A 15,473-nucleotide genomic window follows, 5' to 3' on the forward strand; every position below is an offset into this window, starting at 1 on the left:
TCGATTGTTTGACGAGTTTGGCACAATAATCACGATGCAGAATTTCAATGTTAAAAATACATGCGATAGCTTTATAACAAATATGTTTCAATTTTATTATTAACTCGTAGGAATCGATTACTTTTATTGCTAAAAAAATTAATAAATTTTTACAATAAAATTAATAAATTATCGTGCATAAAAACTAGATAATATATTTTAATTTGTATTCGAATCATTCATAATATTTTACAGTATATGAAGTATACTAAATTCCTAGAGTTTTTCAAAAAATCGCGGGCTTTACGCGCAACTCGCGGATCGCGTCGCAATTGGTCAATTTGAAATTTAATCGATTCCTAAAGATTATCGAATATATTCGAAAACATAGTTACACGAAGTTTCGCTTCGAATTCATCTTGTTGCGGTAGTTAGATTCAATTTTTTCTATTAGATTCCTGATTTACATTCCTGATTTCAACTTTATAAAAAAAAGCATACTCGATTACTGATATATCGGTCTTCGTTTAGTTAATTTCTCTTCTTATATAATCAAAAATAGTTGTTTTGTCAATTCGACAAAAGGTATCATATAAGTCGCGTTACTTATTATCGGTAGAAACGAAAAATGGAACCTGCAAATAACGAGATCGGTCTCGTGAACGTCGGAATCTCGCAATCAGATATGATTACTTCTGACATTAAACAGGTGATATTAAGTGTGAATAAATGAACAGTAATATTTCGTATACCAACGATAGCTTACTCTCGACGAAGCGATTTTGTTATTTTTCGCTTGGCCTTCTCAACCAACTTATTTCAATTTTAGATTCATAATAAGATAAAGTGCAAAATAAGATGCTGCATGATCGCTTCTCGAGATAATGCACGCTATGTATGATCATTCATGTTAGAAAAGTTACGTGAGAACGTTATATATCTCTTCTCACATATTGTATTATAAGCTCTAAACTTGCATTTGAAACGTTCCGAATTTCTCAAAAACGCGAGTAAAATGTATGTACAGCAGGTATAAATGTAAAAAAAAGGAAAAAAAACGATGTTTCAGCTTTTAATATTAAGAGAATCGGTTAAAAAATCCGATAAAAAGGTACAGTACTTGAAGACGCATTTATCGAATTTGATCGCAAGTAATCACAGCATTGAAGCGAATTTGGACAAGTTGGAGCAAAACGTGTCTGACATTGATGCAAAGATATCGGCGGCTACGAAGATTCATGCCGTAAAGAAGCAGGAATTGAAAGATTTCGAAAATGCGAGGACGAATACATTGCGTAAACAATGGTAAAATTTTACAAAAATATAAATGCAGACATAATAGATTATATTTTAAATTTTATATATATATATATATATATATATATATATATATATATATTTTCCAATATTAATCACACATTTATTATTTTAAATATTGTTTCAATTATTACTAATAGAAAAAAATTAAGTAAGCCAAAAATGAAAGTTTTATAAAGAAAATTATTTCTAATAATTATTTTATTCCAGGAACGATTTCCTATCGAAAACAGGAAGTTATGCGAATAATTTTTCTCAGTGGATAACGGAATATGTATGTTTTTTAACAAAGAACTTTTATAAATTTTGCTGTTTTAAATCAGCTGGTCTATATTTGTTTTATATATGTATCATTTGTAAATAAATTACATGAATTCTTTCTTTATTTTTAAGTCGAAAGATGTCTTGACAAAGGATATCGAAGATCATCAAAAAGAGTGCAAAAAAGTTCTCAACGAACTTACAATTTTAAAGCAAGAAGTGGATGATATGAGAGAAAAATGTGGCATGAATTGTATTGAAGCTAATGTGGATGTTGGCGACGTACCGAATCTTGATAGCATAATTTCTAATATCAAGTAAAAAGAAAATATACATAAGATTTATTTCTATAATATTATGAAAACTTATTGCAATTTTTATTAATTTAAATTTATTAATTAAAAGACTGAACAATGGTAAGCTAATACAAAATGTTAGATCTATGGAAGATACGTTAAACAAAACACAGAAGAAGCTAAAGCAGTGCCAAATTGCAGTTAACGAATATAAGATGAAGGAGAAGACGAATTTGTATTAAAATATTTATGATTTAATGAAACAAAACTCTTATTCTCTTCTTTTCATAAAAATAAACTTAAAAATTTTAAAAGGACATAAAAATTAAATTGTTGTATCAGATAAAATTAAATAATATGTAATTTATGTAATTTATAATTGGATACTTGATACTGTACTATTTTATAAAGTACATTATATATCAATAGTTTCCTTCAGAGTTTAATTTTTCAAAAAGAGAGAATTTTTCAAAGTATAAATTTACAAATTAATACATATATGTCTCAAATTAATACATATATGTATCTTGATGTAACTTGTTGATTTCACAATTAAAAATATCGATACATATACTTCTCGTGTAATAATTTATATTTAAATCCCTTATTCGTTTTGCGCTTGTAACGAAATTTGGTTGCCGCTATCACGTGCGCAGAAAATCTTACATCTCGTTCATCTCTTCTTGTAACACATTCCCGCCAATTCTGTTCAGCGCCGCGAACGTCAGCCAACAGCCAATAGCGAACGTAGGTAGTGTAATTCGCCGCAGCTAAAAGCCGGTTGTCGCGGTGTTGCATCCGTAGATGATGCGGTGTTGATTTTAGGTTTCTCTGTCGATGTCGTGTTATACTTTCTGAAAGAGGCATCTACGAGTTAGAAGCGATTTTTTTTCAATCGCCAATATGGAGCTTACCGATGATAATCTGGTTACTTTGAGCGAATATCTGAAGCACACCCTTAGCCCGGACGTCAACGTCAGGCGTCCAGGTCGGTACCTAACCTGTTCCAAATTTATTATCGCTTTGAAACGTTCAGCGTGTTCGTATTAATATATATCCGTTTTATATTTTCAGCCGAGAAATTTTTAGAATCAGTGGAAGTCAATCAAAACTACCCCTTACTGCTGCTCCATTTGGTAGACAAATCTGAAATTAACATAACCATTAGAATCGCTGGTGCTGTTGCGTTCAAGAATTATGTTAAGCGCAATTGGAAAGTGGTGGGTGTTTCGTTTGGTTCATCCTAGAGCTCGCGCATACAATGTAAATAATATGATACTTGCTATGATGGGATCCTTTGCTTTTATTTCAGGACGAAGATTCAGTAGATCGCATACATGTTCAGGATAGAGACGCTATTAAGAAATTAATTATTAATCTAATGTTACATTCGCCGGATTCAATACAAAAACAATTATCGGATGCTGTATCTATTATTGGAAAGTATGATTTTCCCAATAAATGGCCAGAATTAATTGATCAGATGGTGGAAAAATTCAATACTGGTGATTTTCACATAATTAATGGAGTTTTACACACTGCGCACTCCTTGTTTAAAAGATATAGATATGAATTTAAAAGTGAAACTTTATGGAGAGAAATAAAATTTGTACTGGATAAGTTTGCGAAACCTTTAACAGATCTGTTTTTAGTGAGTTATTGTTTTGTACATATTGGAATTATGCATTCTTATAGAATGCATAATTATATATAATTAAGTAAAAGTATGATCCTAAAGAAAATTTAAAATATTTTACAGGCTACAATGAATTTAACGCAAGTACATGCTAATAATGTAGATGCTTTAAGAGTCATTTATAATTCTTTAGTTATATTATGTAAAGTGTTCTATTCTCTTAATTTTCAAGTAAGTATGTTCATTATATCTACGTGCAAAATGAAAATAAATAAAAATTTGTTGCTAAGAGTTATATAATTGGTACATAGGATCTACCAGAATTTTTTGAAGATAATATGGAAGCGTGGATGAGAAACTTTCATACCTTGTTAAATGTGGATGTTCCCTCGTTGCAAACTACAGTAATTTATATACTAATATTATTATATTACAATTAAATGTACAAAATTTATAATCTAATTTATAATTCTTTAATCTGAAATTTATTTAAAGGGTGAGGAAGAAGCAGGTGTAATAGAACAATTAAAATCGCAAGTGTGTGACAATGTTGGTCTATATGCTCAAAAATATGATGAGGAATTCCAACCATATTTACCTGAATTTGTTACGGCAGTTTGGAACTTACTTACATCTACAGGACAACAACCTAAATATGATGCAGTAAGTAAAATTTTAATATCGTTATTCTAAAGTTTTTAAACATTATAAAATATAATATATCTGCATAATATATTATTACAGCTAGTTTCAAATGCATTGCAATTCCTGGCCACAGTAGCCGATCGAGCACAATATAGGCATTTATTCGAAGATTCGACAACTCTTAGCAGTATATGTGAAAAAGTCATTATCCCTAACATGGAATTTAGAGGTATAATTGTATCAATATAAAAATATAATAATTTGCTCGAATTTTTGTATTAACAGATTATTAATGTTGCAGAGTCGGACAGTGAATTATTTGAAGATAATCCTGAAGAATATATTAGACGGGATATTGAAGGCAGTGATGTGGATACCAGAAGGCGTGCTGCATGTGATTTAGTTAAAGTATTGTCTAAATATTTTGAAGCAAAAATTATGGAAATCTTTGGAGCATATATACAGGTATATACATCTATGAGAATTAATTTTTTATTTTATTACAAATATTATATATGTATTTGCTATATTCGTGCATTTTTCTAGATAATGTTGCAAAACTATGCTGATAAACCATCAGAAAATTGGCGCAGCAAAGACGCTGCTATTTATCTTGTTACTAGTAGTGCGAGTAAAGCACAGACACAAAAGCACGGAGTTACTCAAAGCAGCGAGCTGGTCTCGTTACCGCAATTCGCTGGACAACATATTGAACCTGAGCTGGCAAAACCAAATGGTATTGAATATTTTGAAAGAGTTATCTAGTTTGACTAAACTTTAATTTCTATGTTTTAAATTTAAGATTAATTTTATTTATTTAAATATATAATTTTAAAAAAATAAAATGTCAATTTAATGAATAAAAAGAAGTTACACAATTATAATTAATTTCAGTGAATGAGTTTCCGGTACTTAAAGCAGATGGAATAAAATTTATAATGACATTTAGATCGATATTACCACGTGATATGGTAATAGGAAGTTTGCCACAACTAATAAGACATCTCAGCGCCAGCAGTATCGTCGTGCACAGTTATGCTGCTTGTACAATTGAAAAAATATTAGCAATGAGGGGTGTTGATAATTTGTCCATGTAAGAAATAACACAACAATATTTTAATCACTAATCTATGAATAATGATTGAAAATTCGATTAAAACTTTCTAGAGTCAAAGGTGTCGATCTATCACCGCTAGCAACAGATTTATTGAAAGGACTTTTCGCGTGTATGAACATTTCGGGTTCCGAGGAAAACGAATATGTCATGAAAGCAATTATGAGAAGTTTTGGAATTTTACAAGAAGGCGTGGTGCCTTTCTTGGCTGAATTACTTCCGAAACTCACCGAAAAACTCGCGATTGTATCTAGGAATCCAAGCCGACCAAACTTTAATCATTATCTTTTTGAAACCTTAAGTTTATCCATCAAGTAAGTTATCCGATTTTAATATAATGATATGGTTTATTGTTTATATATTGGTCAAAAATTTAAATTGTTTCAATTCTGTTTATATTCTTCTTATTTGATATTTTATGATATTTTCGCATACTTCATACTAATGAATATTTTTTTCTCCAGAATTGTTTGTAAAACAAACCCTGAAGCAGTGTCATCTTTCGAACAAGCATTATTTCCCATTTTCCAAGAAATTTTACAACAAGATATACCAGGTAAATTATTTTGATATTTTATATCACATATCAATATAATAATTACAAATCATAAATATTCATATATTTATCTTTCAGAGTTTATTCCTTATGTCTTTCAAATTCTTGCACTGCTTTTGGAGTTACAAACTAATCAAAATATACCAGAAACATACATGGCTTTATTCCCGTGCCTGTTGTCACCCGTATTATTCGAACGTCAAGCCAATATTCATCCTTTAAATCGTTTGTTACAAGCATTTATTAGTCATGGTTCACATCAGATTGTAGCGCAAGATAAGACGAGTGCATTACTAGGAGTATTCCAGAAATTAATTGCATCAAAAGCAAACGATCATGAAGGATTTTTATTAATACAAAGCATCATTGAATACTTTGAACCGTAAGAACTTATTTCTCTCTCTCTTTTCTCTTATCTTTTTATGTACTTTTATTTACATTTCATATCTGACAGTTAATGCATCAATTGTATAACATCAGTGTAATATTACAGGACCATTTTAGAGCCATACATGAGACAGATCTTCATACTTCTTTTTCAAAGACTTTCTATCTCGAAAACAACGAAGTTTGTGAAAGGTCTAATAGTATTTTTTGCATATTATATTATTAGATATAATTCATCGAACTTGATCGCGATTATTGATCAGATACAACCACAGTAAGTTTTATAAATATAATATACTATATAATATATAAAAAGATGCATATACACTGCATTCAAAAGGTACAAGAAACTATAGTAAATCTTTTGTGCTTAGAATGTTTGGAATGGTAGTGGAGCGTGTATTCATAACCGATCTGCAAAAGATAGCAGGTGTAATAGAGCGCAAAGTGGTAGCTGTCGGAATGTCGAATTTGTTGATCGATTGTCCCGCAATGCTTGAAGCTCCGTACAATTCATACTATCCTCGTCTATTAGCCGCATTAGTGGAATTCTTTGAGCTGCCACAAGATCAAACCTTATTACCGGAGGACGACGTGTTCCCGGAAGTTGACGACACAGTTGGATATCAAGTGGGTTATAGTCAACTCATTTGTGCAAGAAATCCGCGGAAAGATCCTTTGCCAAGTAAGTGTCGAATTTTTTTTTGTTTCAGTCTTTAATTAGATGAATATTTTTTTTTATCAAAATGTTATTTCCTTACTATAGATATACATATATTCTTTGTGTGTCTATATTTTTTATACTTTTATATTTTACATACTTTTTTCGTATATATATTAAAGTATATATCTCTAGATAGAAATTCGGAAATATATATATATATATTGACAGATATTGGTGATATACGTTTGCATTTGGCACAAGGCCTCGGAAGACTATCGCCGGGACAATTGCCAGGATTGTTGGGTCAAATTCCTGAACCGAATGCAAACCACTTAAGAAATTATCTCCAAACGGCCGGTATTACTGTTGCATAATATGAGCTAGATATCCGAGATAGATTAAAGATCCATTTGATAGCTCGAAAAATTAATAATATTGAATTTGATAAATTGTAATTATATAAAGAATCCCTCTTTTTTATATACAGTAACTGTACAATTTATGAAAAATACACATTATCGGTTCAGCCTATTTATAATAGGAAATATAATAAGAAATATTTGTGTCACTTTTATACCGTTTGTTTTGCCTATCCTATATATATATATATATATATATATATATATATATATATATATATATCATATTACTGCTGAATAAAACAGAATACATAAATGTGTATTATTGTATTTTTCAATGCACAAAAATTGAAAAAGTTTGTATCTTTTTTTGCTTCTCTACAACTTACTTTATTAAACATGTAATTTATTTCTTTTTCTTTTAATCCTTTATTTAATAAAATCAAATAATACATAATTATAAACTACATTAGATTATATTTACATGTAAAGTAATATTGGCACTCTTAAGTCGCACAAATTGTTTCTTAAATGTTCTTGAAATACACATATCCATTTATTATTGAATATCTAAATTTCTTTCATATTTTTCAAATGTAGAGTGAAAACATTTATAATGTATTAATTCTAAAGTTTTTTTAAGCTTATTTAAAATAAAATAGTACTAATATCAACAGTTTAAAATTGCGATTAAAAAAGATTGTGCTTTTATTGAAGTATTATAAATTATAGTCGAGACATTTTTTGAACATATAATACAATATATACTATTTTTCTAAACAATTGAGAAAATTTATTTGAAAAATCGATCTCAATATGATGTAATATTAATTGTCTTTGATTAAAATATCCATAAAGATACTAGAAAGTATGTGCAGAAGATTGGCATATTATTAATTATACGTAGTATTTATTTTTTTGAAAAATTTTTGTCTCTGTTACTGTAACATGATTGATAAAAATTTGCGATAAATATCAAATAAATATATGGATACATTCAAAAGTTAACAAAAATAAAGTTTATAGTAGTTTAATAACATATCAATAATTTTTACGGTTTCTTACAAATATAAAAATAAAAGTTGGATATTTTCGTACAAAAATATATTAATTATACAAGATTTTGTGAAAAACACATTAATAAAAATTTTATATTGAATCAAAATAATTTTCTTAAAATTTTGAATTAGGAAAAATAAATAATAATTTTTTATCATTCAATATCAATGTTTAAAATATTGCAATAAATTTTTATCCTTTTGTATAAATAAAAAGTAAATTAGAATACAATTATCTTATGCAAAGCATTTACTGTTTGGATAAATGCAATGAAGAATTTTCTTGTATATTGAACAATAAGTCCATGTATTCTAGTAAAGTTTGGTGTGCTTTTGTATAAAAAATAATCTTTGATAAATATCTTTGATATATATCTTTTCATGATTTTTAGCCAATTAACGTCGAAATTGACATGGAACTCTAGGCTCTACACTCTAGATAGATATCACATATGTCATGCTTGCAATAATATGATTGGCATCTTGTGTTTATAATATATCTGTAGAATATTCATATTATTTTCTTTGTAATAAAGAGTTATAGAGAATAATGCACGTGCCGATCGATAATTGGCGATATGGCATACATAAATTTGGCGATTTATTTCCTTACTTATTTAAAGATCCAATGCAGAATGATCCATCAAATTCTTCAGCAAACTGCTGGACATTCTGTAGAAAAAATACATATTATATTGGTTATTATCTATATAAAATATTTAAAAATAAATAAATATATATACATATATAAATAATATAAATAAATAAATAAATATATATATATATATAAATTATTTATATTAAAATATATATTTTGTTATATTAATATTTATAAAAGGAATATTTCTATTGCCTAACATAAAATTTGCATAATTTAAGTGACATAACATTACATCTGATACAATATCATATTATGTTTATTACAAACTACATGTTGTTTAGTACAAAATACATACTTTTTCACCATGTGATCATAAATGTAGGATGGAATTATTGTCACTGTGATGATATTTCCACCATTTTCAATCTCTGTTGTAATATCTTTATCTTTCATCCCAACCACATTCTGTGAAATATCGAAATTTATTTAATTGAATAATTATTATTTAATCTATTAGACTAAATAGAAAATAGACATAACGCTGTGCAAACCTTTCCATTGATTTCGAGTATCTGATGATCGGTTAAGAGTCCATTTCGCGCGGCCGAAGAATCTTTCACTAAAGCAATTATTTTTCCATTCTTAAATTGAAATCCAATGTAACCCATACTATCTTTGTGCATCGTTACAGTACGTTCCAATGGTCTACAATAAAACAATGAGATTATATTCACAAAGAAAACAAACATTTTGGCAGAATTGAAATTTTTATAAATAAAAAATGAACTAACCTGTCACGTATAGCCATTCTAATTCCATTGGTATTTGCATTACGGAGCAGTTTATGCACTTGATCCATTGAATACCCAGCAACACATACATCATTAATGTTTAAAATTTGATCACCGAAACGTAATCCAGCCATTGCTGCTGGAGAATTTTGACTTACAAGGCATACAAAGATCCCATTGTTTATTGCATGTACTCTAACACCAATTTTTCCATCAGCATCTTTACATAATATCAACTGTAAAGAAATAAATTACTTGAAATATTGTGTAGTGTATTTTACATATAATCATAGAATTTCATGTTTAGGAAATAAATAATACCTCTCTAATACCATTTGTTACATGAGCTTTCTGTAAAGCCACTGACTGTCCTGACAAAGGAGCGACAATCCCTGTTAATGAATTATATGTTGGTGAAGTTAGTGTCATCTGAAATCATAACATTAATTTTTCTGAATATTTTTTAAAATGGAAATTAATTTTTTTTTAGAACGAAAGTAATTAATAAGTTAATTTTTCAAAATAATGTAATTTTCTTTTTTTAAATTTGAAGTTCATAATTAAGATTAAGATTAATTAGAAAATTAGACTACAATTGATATAACATTAACATACATCACTTGTATTTTGACGTTTAGCGAGCGCATATTCAGGCATATTCTGTGCAATGGTCTCTTCATTTAGCTCGAGTCCCATGTAATCTCCCAAAGATGGATATAATACACTGGGTGTGGAAGGAACGTAAACCGGAGCCGAAGGAACTACAGGTTCAGTTTGCATTGGAATGGCATATTGTGATTCCGCTTGCACTTGAGCCTATAATGATTTTAATTAGTACAGTATACAAAATATAAGCTTATCCCGAATAATTTCATATTAAACTATAATATTCTTGATTTTGCAATCTATAAATTATGGAACTTTAACTTACCTTCATCATGTGATCTACTTTCATATCTTCCAGTGTAGGATAAAGAGACATTTTGAATTTTCTTTTCCTATAAATACTTTCCTGTAATCAAAAAATCAGATATTATATTATCAATATTGATAGCCAAATTTATTATCAATTTTTTATATCAAATTTTTATATTTATTAATTTAATTATACATTTTTTAATTTACCTTTATTAAAAACAATAGAATTACATTAAAAATAAAATATATTTTAAAGGGATTTTAATAGATAAATATATAAACACTTTTAATCAAATAATATTTTCGATTAAAAATAAATATAATTGATAAATTCAAGTATGAAATCCAACTTATTTAATTATATCATTCATAATTATTTGCTACTTCTAATCTAATCTAATCTAATCTAATCAGAAATAAGTATTAGTTTATTCATTTTAATTTTGAAAACACAAGAAATATACATTGTATAATATATCAAATAAAAAAACATAAAATAATTAGTTTAGAGATACATCTATGCAGTGAAATACAATTATGCATATACACATAAAATTTTCATACATTTAATTCAATTGTCAATTAGAGTTTTTATCATATTCAATATATGAATCATATTTAATGTATGAGTCATATCTTTTATTATAAGTGATATCTTAAAAAATGTTAGAAAATATTGATAATGATAAAAATCTTTTAAAACAAAGAGATTCTACTGAATTGCTTGCATCTTTCAAAAATTTTTTTTTATTCTTTTCACGATATTATGATAAGCTATTAACTTTTGATTATTGTTGACAGATTTGAAGAGGAAAAGAAGGATAGAAAAAATTAGATATTAAATAGGAACAGATATGCAAAATTAGAGCTTTTATATGAGATGTTATTTTATCATATTTTATATAAGAAGAGACTAAAATCTTGCAATAAAAATATTAAAATCCTAACCCAATAAATAATTAAAACTATACAAAATTTTTTTTTCAACAAAAAGAAAACAATACTCAATGAGACATATATAGGATATCTATTTCTTTTATTACTTTCATTTAAATATATATTAATTATATTAATTATATTATTTTATTTAAAAATATATTAATAAATATATATTCTATTAAATAATTTTTATTTAATATAAATGCTTTTACTTGTGTTATATTTGTTAAAAGTGTTACTCATCATTAATTAATAACTCTTCTATATACATCTCTATGTGATATCAGTGTACTTATTAAATACATATATTGAATGCATAGAATATGTTACAATTAGTGATAACAGGATTGAGATACATCTATTCATAGTACAATGATAATATGGAAAATACCACATACCGATATTATGACGAATATATTAGTCATAAAATTGCACAACTCACCAATGAATAAAATGTCAATGTACCGATTGTTCTACTGTCACTACTTCAAATTCACTACTTCACATTCACTACTTCAAATAGATATAAATTGATATAAACGGCAAACGTTCCTGGTATAATTGCTGATACTTCTTTTCACTTTTCACAGCACAAGGGAATGACCAGAATAAACAAATCGAACACAGTTGTACGCCAGATGAACAATCGCCCACTGTTATTGACAAGAGCTCTCGCTCTATCTGAAATGCCTCTTTTCTTATATCATCTGTAGCATCTAGCAGACAATTCAATCAATATGGCGTCTCTATAGTTGGCTAAATTTAAATTTCTGAATTTAAATGGCCTACTGTCTTATCTGTTAACTTGCTGAGCAATTTTAATAATAATATTGATGTCAAAGATATAATAATATTATACGAATGTATAATTTAATCAAGAAAATTATTCGAAATAAAGTGTAATAATGTCTAGTGGATTAGCGGAAAACGAAATTGCATTCAAATTTAGCGGGAAAGAAGCCATATTGATTAATTGCCCCTCCCTTCTCCACGTGACTGCTAAAAATGGCAGCCTACTTGCACCCGGCTGTCAATTAAAGATCGCTGTTTGATCGCCAAGATGCGTTCTGAAAAAACTGTATAAATATTTTACATTATGTGCATCGCAATCGAATTATAATTTACGGTGAGTGCTTATAAAAAACTAGAATTGATTCATATTACATGTATATATCGTATATCGGAGATTCGAAAAAATTGTTTAATGTTTCATTTTTACAAAGATTGTTGAGCAATCTCACTGACTAATTATTTTTTTCTTTTTGCAGATGATATCCACGAGATACGTATCATTCCTATTGGGAATAGTGATAGCTTCCTTAACATGGGCTTTCAGTTTATATCTCTATTCAAGACTGTCGCAAAACAATATCACTGCCAGCCCCACGATGTTAATTCCTGGTATATCTATGCATAAAGAAAAAGAAATTGATAAAGAAATCATGCTACGTGACAACGTTATTGTCGCTCGCAACGAAAAACAAATTCTCTCCGATAAGAAAGCCTACAATCTGAAGGTCCATAAAGATGATAGGAGCAATAATCTACTCTTAAAGCAATTACAACCTGCTCCAGTAAAACCTGCAGTTACCTTGGATCAAGGTATTAATCTCTGATATTAGATTATATTAGTAGCAGATTATAAAATTTGAGAATGTAATCAAACAAATTTCAATAGGTTTAGATGAATTAGGTATGGTAAAAAATATGGAAGATCAACAAAAAAGAACTATAGGATACAAGAATTATGCTTTCAATGTCTTGATATCAGACAACCTTGGAGTACGAAGAAATGTACCAGATACGAGGCATAAATTGTGCAAAACACAAAAATACTCCTCCAATCTGCCAAATGCCAGTATAATTATTTGTTTCTACAATGAACATTATACAACGCTGTTGCGATCCTTACATTCTATACTTGAGAGAACGCCGGCGGCTCTCCTGCATGAGATTATTTTGGTGAATGATTTTAGTGACAGCGATATATTGCATGAAAAAATACATGCATATATCAAGAACAATTTTGGTGCTAAAGTACGATTGTTTAAGACGAAGAAAAGAGAAGGATTAATTAGAGCACGAGTTTTTGGAGCGAGAAAAGCTACCGGCGATGTTCTAATCTTTCTAGATAGTCACATAGAAGTAAATGAAATATGGATAGAGCCACTTTTATCAAGGATTGCTTATTCGAAAACTATTGTACCAATGCCGGTAATTGATATTATTAATGCGGATACATTTCAATATACTGGCAGTCCATTGGTGAGAGGTGGCTTTAACTGGGGTCTTCACTTTAAATGGGATAATTTACCAATTGGAACATTAAAACATGAGAATGATTTTGTAAAGCCTATCAAGTAAGAATCTTTTTATATCTATATATATTAATATCGCAAACATATTTAATTATAAATACGTTTTTGCATAATTTAATTTTTTCATAAATAAATATTTTTTATTACAAAACAGATCGCCAACAATGGCCGGCGGATTGTTTGCCATTGATAGAGAATATTTTATAAAGATAGGAGAATACGACACTGGCATGGACGTTTGGGGTGGAGAAAATCTTGAAATATCATTCCGAGTAAAAATTAATTACACTTATTTTTCAAATTTAATTCGTGACTCGTAAATAACAAAATTATTAATCAGTTATTTTTCTTTATAGATATGGATGTGTGGTGGTAGTATCGAGTTGATTCCCTGTTCACGGGTAGGTCATGTATTTAGAAGACGACGACCGTATGGCTCGGACGATCCACACGACACCATGTTGAAAAACTCATTACGAGTTGCGCACGTATGGATGGACGAGTATAAAGATTATTTCCTGAAAAATGCTAAAGCAATTGATTACGGCGATATCTCGGAACGGCTAGCATTGCGCCAAAAGTTAGAGTGCAAGACTTTTGACTGGTATTTGAAGGTGGTTTATCCAGAATTAACATTGCCTGATGATACAGAAAAACGACTAAAAGATAAGTGGTCTAAACTCGAACAAAGACCAATGCAACCTTGGCATTCAAGGAAAAGAAATTATACTGATCAGTATCAAATTAGACTTTCAAATTCTGTGCTCTGTATTCAGAGTGAGAAGGATATCAAAACCAAAGGCTCAAAACTTATCTTGATGCCGTGTTTAAGAATTAAATCACAGGTAAATATTTGTGCCGAATACTTTTTTATACTTATTTAGATTTATCAAAAAAGAAGAATTTTATCATTTTATGAATAATTTATTTTACAACATAGATGTGGTATGAGACTGATAAAAATGAACTAGTTCTTGGTCAAATGCTTTGCATGGAAGGAACTGAAAAAATTCCAAAACTTGGAAAATGTCACGAAATGGGCGGAAATCAAGATTGGCACCATAAACGCATTGTAAGAGCTTTCACTCATATTAGTACTTGCATTATGAATGTCATAAATTTGAATATTTTTGTTTTTATTTATAGTGATTATTATTAGAAATATTATATTAGTTAATGCGAATAAATTATTTAATATATTTAAATAATAATAAATTTTTTATAATCAATTATTTAAATATTTTATTACATAGAACGGTACACCTATCTACAATATGGCAGCAGGAACCTGTCTAGGAGTGATACATGATGCAAGAAATGCACAAATTGTTATGGATTTATGCACAAAACCGAATACAGCGCTGATAACTTGGGATCTCGTCCGATCAAGGATTCCGTCAAAAGAAATTAGATGACGTAAAAAGAAAGGTCGTAAAAATAGGAAAAGAGATTATGAAGATTGGCTTGGAAGAAGATGGTAGATTTTATTTGTAAATTGTATATATTTGATTGTAATTAGAGATAAAATATTTCATGCATTGAACTTTAAAATCTACCAAAAATTGTGTAAGAAGTTAGCTCTAAAATAATTGAAAGTATGACTGTATAGAAAATTACATCTCTTTGAAATCGTG

The 15,473-nt window shown here is 28.6% G+C and overlaps 4 protein-coding genes across 4 annotated transcripts; 3 read left to right on the forward strand and 1 right to left on the reverse strand.

Moving 5' to 3' along the window:
• The first annotated feature begins 219 nt into the window (after positions 1–219).
• On the forward strand, positions 220–2,102 carry LOC105248133. Its single transcript, XM_011252749.3, has 4 exons — positions 220–1,284; positions 1,507–1,570; positions 1,690–1,874; positions 1,963–2,102. The coding sequence occupies exons 1-4, from the start codon at positions 1,040–1,042 to the stop codon at positions 2,093–2,095; spliced, it is 627 nt and encodes a 208-aa protein (XP_011251051.1). The 5' UTR covers positions 220–1,039; the 3' UTR covers positions 2,096–2,102.
• Positions 2,103–2,596: 494 nt separating this feature from the next.
• Positions 2,597–7,412, forward strand: LOC105248094 (exportin-2). Its single transcript, XM_011252686.3, has 16 exons — positions 2,597–2,841; positions 2,928–3,073; positions 3,166–3,504; positions 3,613–3,720; positions 3,801–3,893; positions 3,985–4,152; positions 4,234–4,363; positions 4,436–4,599; positions 4,681–4,870; positions 5,029–5,227; positions 5,302–5,562; positions 5,713–5,804; positions 5,883–6,186; positions 6,298–6,465; positions 6,566–6,876; positions 7,084–7,412. The coding sequence occupies exons 1-16, from the start codon at positions 2,757–2,759 to the stop codon at positions 7,227–7,229; spliced, it is 2,904 nt and encodes a 967-aa protein (XP_011250988.1). The 5' UTR covers positions 2,597–2,756; the 3' UTR covers positions 7,230–7,412.
• Positions 7,413–8,449: 1,037 nt separating this feature from the next.
• On the reverse strand, positions 8,450–12,239 carry LOC105248095 (syntenin-1). Its single transcript, XM_011252687.3, has 8 exons — positions 11,964–12,239; positions 10,596–10,676; positions 10,280–10,480; positions 9,986–10,093; positions 9,665–9,900; positions 9,425–9,578; positions 9,229–9,338; positions 8,450–8,944 (listed from the first exon to the last, which is right to left on the reverse strand). The coding sequence occupies exons 2-8, from the start codon at positions 10,644–10,646 to the stop codon at positions 8,890–8,892; spliced, it is 915 nt and encodes a 304-aa protein (XP_011250989.1). The 5' UTR covers positions 10,647–10,676; positions 11,964–12,239; the 3' UTR covers positions 8,450–8,889.
• A 289-nt stretch (positions 12,240–12,528) lies between these two features.
• Positions 12,529–15,468, forward strand: LOC105248096 (polypeptide N-acetylgalactosaminyltransferase 35A). The gene is made up of 7 exons (XM_011252688.2): positions 12,529–12,647; positions 12,790–13,123; positions 13,200–13,881; positions 13,994–14,111; positions 14,196–14,684; positions 14,780–14,911; positions 15,093–15,468. The coding sequence occupies exons 2-7, from the start codon at positions 12,790–12,792 to the stop codon at positions 15,252–15,254; spliced, it is 1,917 nt and encodes a 638-aa protein (XP_011250990.1). The 5' UTR covers positions 12,529–12,647; the 3' UTR covers positions 15,255–15,468.
• The last annotated feature ends 5 nt before the right edge of the window (positions 15,469–15,473 follow it).

The sequence above is a fragment of the Camponotus floridanus genome, unplaced genomic scaffold (assembly GCF_003227725.1).
Source record: "Camponotus floridanus strain SB8 unplaced genomic scaffold, Cflo_v7.5 scaffold138, whole genome shotgun sequence".
Lineage (NCBI taxonomy): Eukaryota > Metazoa > Arthropoda > Insecta > Hymenoptera > Formicidae > Camponotus > Camponotus floridanus.